Here is a 12970-nt window from a genome sequence, read left to right as displayed (position 1 = left end):
ACACAATGAATTTCTCTTTCCAAAACTATCTCAACATTCAAACAAAACTTTCCCCATTCCAAATTTCCAAGCCAATCAGAAACATTTCTCTCTCCACCACCCTGTTTCAATCGAAAAACCCAGTCATTCTTTCAAACAATACTTCTACTCAAATCTAATGACTTTTCGGACATTATCTAAATATTCCTGTCATTAAACAAACATATTTAAAATTCCAAGTCTCTTTACCTCTATTTTTCTAAAAACTAATAATTACATCTACCTGTGGTTTTACCTTTTCCGTAATAAACAATCGGTTTAAAATTATAATCCTAAATAACTTTCACTTCACTTTTTATTTACAAAAATGTTTTTAATTCTTCATGGAAAATTTCATTAAGGAGAAACCACCTGGCGTGACAGCTAACTTCTAATAAATATTTACAAATCAATATACAGGGTGTATCAAATTTATGTGCCCGCGTTATATTAAAAAATAAAATGTTTATTCTATCTTTGATTGATAGATTGATACATAATAGTATATTTATTATATATTTTTTTCAGAAAATATGTATTTAGTTAAAATTTTTCTCAACAATCATTGTTTAGAAATCATTTATTTTTTTCATTTTTCAATGTGTTTGCGTGTGCTTTATTCTTTTATTTTTTTAATTTTTGGTATTGCTTTAATAATAATTTTTGGAAAGTAGTAAGTATTAAAATTAGTTTAATATTTAAATAAAATATAAATAAACTGTTTAAAGTATATTGATTTCGTTGAAATCATAATATAATAGAAGTATAACTTCTTACGTGCGTACAAAGTACACACACATTATTTTTTTTTGTATTTTGTGTATTTTAGAAAAAACTATATTCCTAGTTTTTTAAAGATTTTCCGTAAGGTGCGCGCCATCTTAAAAAATCCGAAAAACTGATTTTTTTAAGAGGTTTTTGGGAGTTTGAACGTGTTTCTCCCATTTTTAAATGTTCTTAAAAAACCAGTTACTGCAATTTACGTGTAACCTATAAAAAAGATATTAATTTGATCTATTTTGAAGTCTATAAACTAGGGAAAATACCCAAAAACCCCCTAAAAACACAGTTTTTTTTTGGATTTTTGAAGATGGCGAACCCTTACGGAAAAATCTCAAAAAAGTTTAAAATATCATAGTGTTTGATAAAATACACAAAATAGAAAAAAAAAAAAATAAACGTCCAGCCATCTCAAAAAAAAGTTAAAGGTACCCACGCTTTTTTCCAAAAAAAAATATTTTTTTTTGAGGTTATGTACACTCAACCTGCGGATATATAAAATAATAGACATGTTTTGTAAAAGCCTCAACTATGCCTGTGAATTTTTTGAAATTTTAAAATTTATTGCATCCCACCTAAAAAAAATAAAAACGAAAAATGAAGTTTTTGATGGAGGGGAAAGGGGGAAGGGGGTGGTGGGTTAAAATTACGCTGAGTCTTATTTTTTAATCACATAGAACTTAAACAAATGAAAAAATTGTATTCTGGGAGTGAGGGAGGGTAGCTTTTAATTTACTTATCCCGTCCATAAGTAGAAAGTTTGATGCGCCACTGTCGACACATGTCCTACTAAAAAGTGACGGCCCAGTGTTCATACGTTTTCTTTTAGGTTCTACTATTTAAGTTATAGGCTCTGATCGTGCCTAAAATGATTAGCAAATTTCACCCGTACCATCTCTTAGTCTCAGTCTATAAGCAATTCTACTTGTTCATTGGCGTAATGATACCTCTATGGAAGGTTTGTTTCCATCTTTTGCGTGGTCCTTGTTACCATAAAACATAAAACTTTATTTTATTTAACTTACAAATTTACATTTTATCTTCAACAGAAAGAAAATGTCAGACACATCTGAAACGCCACATCCGAAAAATACAAATACTGATGCTTCTACAACTACGTACACGAGTAATGGGACTTCAAATACCACCATACGTGAGCAATCTCAATCGTCAACAACCAAAGAGTTCGAAGTGTCTCAAACTGCCAGCAATGAATCTTCCGCTTCAAAATCAGGCACTTCGCAAAATTGGGAAAAAGATGAAAATAATCCACATTCAAGGTTTGTTGCAGTTGCAAAATGTAATAATTTTCTTAACTGTACGACCGATGGAGAGGCTTCCAGAGAACTTTCAACTGTTAATAAACTTGAAATTAGCCAAATCTCTACCACTGAGTCGAATGATTCCTCAAAATCAAGAAATAATAACGTAATAACTACAGGTGTCAATAAAAACAAAGTCAACATCGAAGATTGTTTTACCAAATCTGTACGAAGTTCTAAAGTAAAAATTACAATTTCCAGATCTACTGTATTGATTAAAGCTTCAACAGACGAAGTTAATAATGACAGAACTTTAAGAGAAGGAACCAAACAATTAGAGTAAGTTGTTTTACCAATAATAATTGATTAGTCTCCCTATTATCCAATGGTGATATTTCATTAACCGCAGTTTTTGTTTGGAGACCATAAAATGTATTTAGCATAAAATAAATCATTTTTTAAATACAACACCTAGAGACTTACAACTTTTTGCATTGTGTTCAGGATGATATCAAGAAATAAGTCTACTATAGAAAAATGGATGGAAATGCATAGTTACGTTTTGAAGTGCATGAAATGCATCCAAAGCTGTATTTGTTTTAATAACAAAATAAGGGTTTTAAGGGCCAGATTTTGTCACTCGACGGTTTTTGCGCCATCAAAATCAAAACCGACCACCGGTGCAGCTGGTGCCCAAGTTCACTGCTAAGGTACGTCATCTGAAGTTTCGAGGTTTTTCGGTACTTAATTGATGAAAACAGATTCATTGGCCGTGTTCGGGATCGCTTAACAATAATACGCTATCAGGACCGACTTCCGTAACACCTAGTGCCCAGGGTCCCTGCTAAGGCACATCTTCTGGAGTTTCGAGCATTTTCTGTACCAAATTGTTGCAGATTACTTGAGCGTTTTGGGGTCGCTTAACAAGAATACGCCATCAGAACCAACCGCCGGTGCACCTGGTGCACAAAAACCATCCAAACTCCAGAAGGTACTAAGTCTTGGTAGTGACCTTGGGAACTAGGTGCTCCGGGGATCAGTTCTGATGGCTTATTCGTGTTCAGTAACCAAAAAACCACTCATGTAATCGGTTTGCATCAATTTAGTGCCGAAATCCCTTCAAACTCCAGAAGATGACGTGGCCCTAGACACCAGGTGCTCCGGAGGTAGGTTCTGATGGCGTATTCGTTTTTAGCAACCCCAAAAACCGTCCGAGTCATCTATTTGCATCAATTTAATGCTAAAAACAGATATCTCCAGACGACGTGCCTTAGCAGTGACTCTGATGGGCACCAGGTGCTCCGGAGGTCGGTTCTGATGGTGTTGTCGTGTTCAGCATCCCCAAAAACACCCGTAACAAAATATGGCCCTTAATATGCTTATTTTGACATGTTTGGCACTTTTGAATGCATTTTATGCACTTTACAATACAATTATGCATCTCCATCCACTTTTCCATAGTAGACTTTTTTCCTGACATCATCCTAAACACAACGCAAAAAGTTGTAAGTCTCTAGGTGCTTTATTTAAAAATCGATTTATTCGGGTGTTTTTAGTGATAAATGTTCTTTTTAGTCTATTGAGAATAAACAAAAGTTTAGTCCTAAAATTATTTTCAAAAAGTGCAAATACATACATAAATAAATATTATGTAATAGGGGAGTGCATATAGATTTTCACTTCGGAAAAAATCAAACAAGACAGAACTTTTTGTAATTTCATTAAGAAATGTTTAATAAACAACATATCAAAAAGTTCTACTCAGGAAGTGGGTGATTCATTTTTTATTAAACAAATGACTGCGAAAAAAGATGTTTTTTTTTAAATAACTACGAAAATATAAATTTAAAAAAAAACTGACTTGGCCAATGAAAAATTCAGAAAATTTTACAAAAAAACCTTATATAAAGATTTTTCTAAAATTAAATCTGTAGCTTCTATAATTTTTTATTTATAACGCTAAGGTCACCCTTCTCACAAACATTGGCGCACTGTAAACGAGCCTACGGCGAAGTGCACGGTTGAGTTTTTTTAATGTAATTCTTGAACTAATCGATCAAATGAAATTTTACAAATTGAACATGAAAGAAGAATAATTAAGCTATCTTAGAATTATAATAAAAAAAAACAAAATGTATGAGCATAAGTACGGTGTGGGCTGAAAATGAGACTTACATTAATTTTGTTTAAAAATGATTTAAAAATGTGTAACTAATACAATCTTTCTTATAAAACTCTGAATTTTGCACAACTTACCTTTCAATCATCTTACTAAACGATGTTTTATTCAAAAAAAATCTCAAAAATTTAATTCAAATGATACGACGTCTCAAAAAATGTAATTTTTGAAAACTTCATAGTTTTACAGAATTAACACCAATTTAAGACGGTATTACGCAATTTTTAACAGATATATTACAGTTTTATAGGTGTTTTTTTAAAGCTCAGGATGTAGTCTTTAAAATGCACTAAATTATTTTACTTTATAAATAAAATAAACTATTTCTTTTTGAGAAAATTAAGAAAGATAACAAAAATGTAATACAAAAACCGAAAATCAACAGCTAAAAAAATGTTTATACAAAGTGATCAAAACTTTTTTCTGTAAAACTTATCTAAAATACATTTAATAATAAGCTTCAACAATAATAAATGTTCAACAAAAAAAATTTTTTAGCTCTTATACAGTATGTCTGCGTAACTTGGAACCTATTGATAACTTTTTTATTATCAGTCTTACGAAAAAAAGGTATTCTTTATAAAATACTCTGCATCGTATGTAATGTAAGATGCAACCAACAAATATAAAATTTTGTTAATTTTATACGAGGTATGTCAAAAAATATGAATTTTACTCAAGAGTAAAGTACCTACCTTTATATTTCACAATATCGAAAATTGTTAATAAAAAAAGTTGTTTGAAATTAAAAAATATGTTTCAGTGTTCAACTACATCCTTCTAATTAAAATATTGTGAATAATAAAGACACTTAACTCTTAAGAAAAGTTCATATTTTTTACATACCTCGTATAAAACTGAAAAAGTTTGATATCTGATGGTTGTATCATAGATTTTAGACCAGGTAGAGCATTTTATGAAAAATAACTTTTTTTCGTAAAATTGATAATAAAATAGTTACAATAATTGTAATATAATCATGATGGGTATCCGTAATTTGAGAAACAATTGAAATTTTTTTTCGATTAGAATAATGTTATTGTATATTAAAACATAGTTTTTAATTTCAACCAACTTTTCATAATAGCATTTTTTGATATTCTGAAATTAAAAGGTACTTTACTCTTTAAAGAAATTCATATTTTTGACATAATTCGTATAAGATTGATAAAATTTGATATCTGGTGGTTGAGTTTTAGATTTTTGACTATCCAGAGTGTTTTATGAACTTTTTTCGTAAAATTGATAATAAAAAAGTTTTCCATGTGGTTCCTAGGTACGCAAACATACTGTATAAGAGCTTCTGTATAAGAATTTTCAAATTGCAATGCCAGATTCGGATTCAGCATAATCAAAAACAAAATAGAAACATATTTGATCAAAGTAAAATGATGAATTCAACGATATTTTTAAATTATTTATACAAAACAATTGTTATTGTTTAAACAATTAATAAACAATTAGCGGCCAAATCTGCGAGTAGAACTTTTTACTTTAACATGTATATAAACTAACAAAAAAGTTTTAGAAAAATATAAGCTTCTTTGAATTATTCCGAAACAATGCATGTTGTGCATGTTTTCGTTCTAATTGCACTCCCCTATAAGGTGAATTAAAGATTGTTGAAACAATTTTGTATTCTTTTTGTGTATTTGATTATTCTTTCTGTTTTTTAGCGTATGGCTATATATCACAGTTTTTGTATATAAATAAAGGTAACAATACATTATAAATAATTAATTTTTATAAACAAAAATTTAGTTGGTACCCAGTAGAGCATAGCCGGGGAATTTTCCTATTGAACTCAATTGGAATTCGTTTTCTGTGTGTGTTTTTTGTATTGCAACCAGATCAATATCGTTATCTTTTAATAGTTTTTTAATTCTTTCTGTTTATTACACGTTACACGTTACAATTTTCTTATTGATGTGAATAATTTTTTAATCATCTCAAAAGCAATAGCAAACATTAAGAGCCTTACAGAGCTCTAATTGCTTATCTGATCCATGTTTTACTATAGTTTGTTTTTAAACCAAGAGGAGTTATTCAAATTTCCCGCGCCGTGAAGCTTGTTTGTAATTGGTGCAACCTCAGGCAAGTTTACTCAACTGTTATCAAATTTTGGCACTAATGACATTCATAAAATTTTGACACTACTGGCATTTCATAGGTCGATTAAGTTATATCAGCGATTTTTTGTATTTTCTGCGTTATTCCTTTAATTTTTAGATTTTTAGTCTGGTTTTATACAGTTGCACTGGAATAAGTGTTACCCCCTTATTAACTTATTTATTTTTAGCACATAAGCAAAACGCTCGGACAGGTCGATTTTTAAAATAATCATAGTATATTATAGCATCAATGTTTCGAACTTTACGCGATCCCTCTTCAGGTGACAGGTATAACTTTGATTTTTTTTTAAACGGGAAAGTACATCATGTGACACCTCATTTAAAAGATTTTAAAATACTGTACAAAAAAGATTGTAAAATGTATAATAATTTAATCCTTTTTGAGAGCGTATGCGCAAAATTTCGGTCGAATTCTTTTTAAATGAATTAACTTTTTTTAAATGCAAAACTAATAAGTATTTTTGAAAAATTTAAACACAGAATGAAATATTACAGTATTATCGATTTTCCAAAGTCCCTGAGAATTTCTTTAATGTTTATTTTAATAAGTCACAGGGGTGAAAAAATAGAAAATTTAATCTGATTTTTAATTTCAAATACACCATTCAAAAGAAACTACTTGTTTATTCTAAGAGACTTTCAGCCCTCGGTAATAATGTAATCTTTCATTCTGCGTTTAAATTTTTCAAAAATATCTACTTAGTACTTTTCTCGGGATTCGAAATAAATAAATGCGTTTAAAAAGAATTCGACCGAAATTTTGCGCCTACGCTCTCAAAAAGGAATAAAGTATTATACATTTTTGTAGTCAGTATTTCAAAAGCTTTTAAATGTAGGATAAGTAGGATAGAAAATATTAAGTAGATAGGTATAGGAAAATATATTGTAAAATAAATGAGCAAAATTGGTGAATCGGCGAATGAGCCTTGAAGGGCCCGTAGTCATACAACTCCAAAGAAAAAAAAATGAGGTGTCACATGATGTACTTTCATCTGAAGAGGGGTCGCATAAAGTTCGAAAAATTGGTGCTATAATATACTATGATCATTTTAAAAATCGACCTGTCCGAGCGTTTTGCTTATGTGTAAAAATAAATAAGTTAATAAGGGGAGGGGGGTAACACTTATTCCAGCCCAAAATCCGTTGTTTTTAGAACTCTTTAGCGACGTATTAGTATAACATAATATTTATGGATTACCGAAAGGCCGATATGATCCACCAAAAAAAGATGTACCTATTTGGTAATATTTCTAGTGACTTTCTTAAGTGTGAATCTGTCTTTTTAGTTTACTCCTCTTGGTTTAAAAACAAAGCTTAGTTCAATGGAAATATATCCAGGCGTTTGAGCTTTACCATTTTTCATATCTTTTAATCCTTTTTAAATTTCATTTTTTACTTATTAACTATAACTAACTAACCATTTTTTGTAATTAATATTAAATTCGTCTATTTCTGCACCAACGTCCGTCGGGGGTCGTGTTTGGTGTCATTCGATAGAGTTTTGAAAAATATTGAAAACGTATTTTTCAGTTTTTCGATCTGATGTTCATTTTCTTACGCGCCGCCCAAATGGTCAGATTTTTGAAATATACTCTATTCTTCATGTATTTAAATTACCTTGTCCTAATCTGACGTTTTCGAGTTTTTCTAAGGATAGATTTTTTTTACGGACTGCCCCCAACGCACGTCCCTGTATTAAGAGTCCTTATATGGTAGGGTTACATTTACAGGGTACAAGGTTTCTCTCCATGTGACTTTCTGACGCGCTCGAATAACGCGCAAAATCCGCGCTTGGGTTGCCCTACCATTAATAATGATTATTTTCTATCTATAATTATTTATAATTTGAATATTTTGAAAAATAGGGAAAACTAAAATACAATAAGGAAAATCGTGAAATATTTATGACAAACGATTCCAGAAAATTAATTCCAAAAAAAATTAAAAGGATGACAACATCTCTTTCTTCTTCTTCTGGTAGCACTAAAACCCGGGGTAAGTCTTGGCTGACTGCAAAGCTGAGTGGGTAGCCCCATTGTTCTTAAATCTGACCATAGTTATTTTCTGTCCATCGCATTCGTGGGCGTCCTAAGGGCCTTCCTACTGTGGGGCCTTCCTCCCAGATCATCTTGGCAAGGCGGTTATTAGGGAGTCCATGGACATGGCCACATGATGAGAATATCAAAAGAACATTATTTGATACCACCAATTCATGTCTATTTTATCTAAAACTAAGCAAAAACTAAATTAAATTAATTACCTTGTACGCTCAAAAAAATTTAGTTCGTAATATTGATTAACAGTGATTACTGAATAGTATTTCGTTGTCACAACAATTTAATTTGTTGTTTCAACGAACTTTTAGACATTGACGAATGTATTTGGTTATTGTCACAATGATTGAATAATAATTGTGAGAATAACTAGAGTACATTAATCAATAACACTCAATTTATTCAGCCAATAACTCAGTTTCGTATATTTAATAAATACTGCTAATTCTGGCAGCAACTCACGTTCTTGATTTGGTAGATGACAAGCAATTACCTTGGTCTATCGTGACAACGTACCAATTTCATTAAAACAATGTACAAATGTTGTTAATATAGAGTAATATATGATTATTGAATACATGTAAATTGATTGTTGTGACAACGAATGCATTAATCAATCTACTACTGCATTTAATTCCCACAATCAATGCGTTCATTGTGACAACAATCGTAGTTGTTGAGACAATAAATGTTTTGCTTCACCATTTGAAAGTTAACGGCTTTTCCTTATCGTGATACCCCTAGCTTCTCTGTGTTACCGAAGTGCCGAATAATAATTGCATTTCGTTTTCAAATGTAGTCCGTATAGTAGTAGTAGAAGGAAGTTTTTGTGTGTCTATTATCGTGAAATTTCGGTCGAATTCTTTTTAAATGTATTCATTTTTTTCGAATCCTGAGAAAACTAATTATTATTTTTGAAAATTTAAATGCAAAATAAAATATTACAGTATTATCGAGGGTCTGAAGTCCCTGAGAACCTCTATAATAATTATTTTAATAAGTTACAGGGGTGAAAAAGAGAAAATTTAGTATGATTTTTAATTTAAAATAGGCATACCATTCAACAGAAAATTTTTGTTTATTCTAAGGGACTTTCTGCCCTCGGTAATAATGTAATATTTTATTCTGCGTTTTAAATTTTTCAAAAATACTTATTAGTTTTCTCAGATATCAAAAAAAAATGAATGTGCTTAAAAAGAATTCGATCGAAATTTTGCACCTGCACTCTCAAAAAGGATTAAAGTGTTATACATTTTTGGAATCACTATTTCAAACGCTTTTAAATAAGCTGTCACATGACGTACTTTCCCATTAAAAAAAATCAAAGTTACGCCGCGCCTGTCACCTGAAGAGGAATCGTGTAAAGTTCGAAACATTGATGTTATAATATACTTTAATTATTTTAAAAATCGACCTGTCCGAGCGTTTTGCTTATGTGCTAAAAATAAATAAGTTAATAAGGGGGTGGGGGAGTGTAACACTTATTCCAGTACACTGTATAAGTGAAATCATATGAAAAATCACACAGTGTAAAGTCCATTAGGTTAAGGACAAAAAAGGGGGATTTAAAAATTAATATCATACATTGGGCTATTGCATTCAGTAATTATTAATATAAAATACGTTCATAGTAGGAATGAACGGAATTAATTGTAACAATAAACGGAAATAATTCGCTGTTGGGCGTGAAAAAGGGGACAAGTCAATTTTTGATGAAAACGGGATTAAGTCAAATATAGGTTGAAAAAAGTATGTTTTAATTGTGTGTAAAAGGGGACTAGTCAATGTAGCTGAATTTGTATGTAAAGTTGATTGTTCCAAAAGAGGCACTTACAAAATAGTACATAAAGTTTAGTGTAAAAAGGGATATGTTAACATATTCCTTTTGGCACTGCCCATATCAGTATTTCTCTTAGTGAATAATGAGACAACTTGACTTGCCCCCTTATTCACGGTTAGCTTTTAATGTAGCGAGCAACCAACTTAACACACATAACCTATAAATTAGTATGCAAAACGAGTCATAGTTGTGATTATTATTGCAAAATAAAAATATTTGTTTAAATTTAGTAATACCAATATAATAAGTGAAAATTAAAAAATGTCTAGAGGAAAACAAATTCTAAATATGCTAAATGCCGATGGTAAGTAAAATCATAATTTATTTTCCACTGGTAGTGGTAGAATATTTTTACTGTAATCTAAAATTATCCAGTTGTTTCTGTATGTATAATGTGTACACAGAATAAATAAAATAAATGGGATATTGTTTTACAGATGAACAAGAGAATGTTCGTATATATTGTTCAGATAAGGAAACTGTATTAGAAAATTGCAATAAAAGATGTACAAATGCTGACAATTACTTGGAAGGGATTATACCAATGCAGAAAACCTTTCCTTCTGGTAAGTAATAAATAATTTTATTAAAAGTGGGTACACGTAATACAAACTATGGAAGAAATTATATGAACAAAAACAAAATGCGCATTTAGTGTCGTTCTTTTGTTGTTTGCTAATAAAAATTTTATTAGCTAATTTTATTTTTGTTGCATTTTAGAGCAACATGCCCGAGATGAGTCTGAGATGTCCTACGCCAGTAGCGTTGCTGCATCACTTCCAGATGAAATTCAGGATCTATTAGATTTTTCATCAGATGATAGTATTGCAGATCCAAATTTTGTCCCTGCGCAGGATGAAAAATATGATAGCTTTGCCGCGGACAGCGATATAGTAGAAAGAAAAAAAAGAAGAGCCAATTCAGAAGAAGATATAAATAATACTGCAGTAGACAAATATAACTTAGACGGGCAAGTCCACGAGAAAGTTAAAAAACGCACGAACAAAGAAACGAGAAAAATGAGACAAGAGAGACGAGAAAAACGAAATTTTGGTAAGGCGTATGTTACAAGAACTGGAAAAGAGATTAAAGAAAAAACTATGCAAGAACTGAAATTATGTAGAAATAAGTGCAAGGAAAAAATAAAGGACGAAGTTCGCTTGCAACTTTTTAAAGAATTCTGGGAAATGGGAAGCTACAATCGTAGGTTAGAATATATAGCTGCTCTCATGGATGTTAAAGAGAAGAGTTCTATGCGAATTAGGTGTTCTGACCCAAGCAAACAACGGTACCGACAGCATACCATAATTTATCATTTCCCTCTTCATGGCGTTCGTTCTGTTGCTTGCAAGGACTGTTTTATGAAAACTTATAATATTAGTAAGAAATTCATAGAAGTTATAGTAGCGAAAAAATGTTCTCAAATATCAGGCGTAATGACATTAGACCAACGAGGATATCATGAAAATCGGAAGAAGGTATCAGATGATGAAAAAATAAGGGCAAGGGATCACATTTTATCTATCCCCTTATATGAAAGTCACTATACAAGAAGGCAGTCATCGAGGAAATATTTACCTTCAAACTACACACTCACTGCTATTTATGAAGCTTACAAGAAGATTTACCCAGATAATTTTATTAATCGTAAAATGTACGAAAACATATTTCACAGCCTTAACATCACTATAAAGAAACCTAAGAAAGACACATGCGGTAAATGTGACAAATTAAAAATGAAAATTACTATGTGCAAGAATGAGGATGAAATAAAACTACTAAAAGAAGAGTTAAACGAACACCATTTACAAGCTGATCAAGGATATAAAAACAAAGAAGACGATAAATTTCTGACTAAGGATAATGCTAAAATGAAAACTATTACTTTTGATCTCCAGCAATGCCTGCCAACACCAGACCTCCACAGTGGTGAGTCGTTTTACAAGAGGCAATTGTGGACATTTAATCTTACAGTTCACGACTGTGATAACTCACAAGCCCACTGCTATTTATGGCATGAATCTTTAGCAAAACGGGGCGGAAATGAAATTAGTTCCTGCCTATATCAATACCTAACAAAAGATTTAGATCCTAAAGTTGAACACGTAATAATGTATTCAGACTGCTGTCCTGGCCAGAATAAGAACAGGTTCATAACAGCAGCTTGTTTAACTGCTTTACAATGCTCTGCAAATTTAAAAATTATTGAACACAAGTTTTTAATATTAAGCCATACACATATGGAGTGCGATACGGATCATAGTTTAATAGAAAAAAAGAAGAAAAAATTTAGTAGTCAAATAGAACATCCACATGATTGGGCTCAACTAATTCGGCAAGTAGGGAGGAAACGTCAATTTTTAGTTACAGAAATGCAGCGCTCTGCGTTTCTTAATTTTGGTGGCTTATTTAATTCTGTATTAGTTAACCGCAAAACTGATACTCAAAATAACAAGATAAACTGGAGACAATTTCGTTGGTTACGGTATGAAAAATCTAACCAGTTTCAATACAAGTTGTCCTTTGACAAAGAAGAACCTTTTAAGACCGTAGATTTAGAAAAGAGGGGAAAAGCGGCTATAAATTTATTACCCAAGGAGGCATATAACAAGCCTGTGCCGATAACGATAGAAAAGAAAAAGCACCTGATGGACTTACTGCCGTATATATCAGAATCACTGTGGGACTTTTACAAAAATCTACCC

At 31.2% G+C, this 12970-nt stretch overlaps 1 protein-coding gene across 5 annotated transcripts in view; it reads left to right on the top strand.

The window, feature by feature from the left end:
• The window catches only part of LOC114329835 (uncharacterized), a 51159-nt gene that overhangs the window by 11978 nt on the left and 26211 nt on the right, over positions 1–12970 (top strand). For 2 of the 5 annotated variants that reach the window (XM_050655833.1, XM_050655832.1), the window contains exons 4-5: positions 1848–2078; positions 2322–2399. In XM_050655833.1, the coding sequence (XP_050511790.1) occupies positions 1848–2078; positions 2322–2399 (309 nt within the window). Of the gene's footprint in view, positions 1–1847; positions 2400–5915; positions 5955–12970 lie in introns of all 5 variants that reach the window. The other 3 variants (XM_050655830.1, XM_050655829.1, XM_050655831.1) reach the window with 2 other exon arrangements.

This window comes from Diabrotica virgifera, chromosome 7, assembly GCF_917563875.1.
Source record: "Diabrotica virgifera virgifera chromosome 7, PGI_DIABVI_V3a".
Lineage (NCBI taxonomy): Eukaryota > Metazoa > Arthropoda > Insecta > Coleoptera > Chrysomelidae > Diabrotica > Diabrotica virgifera.
This window is presented reverse-complemented; position numbering and strand designations above follow the sequence as displayed.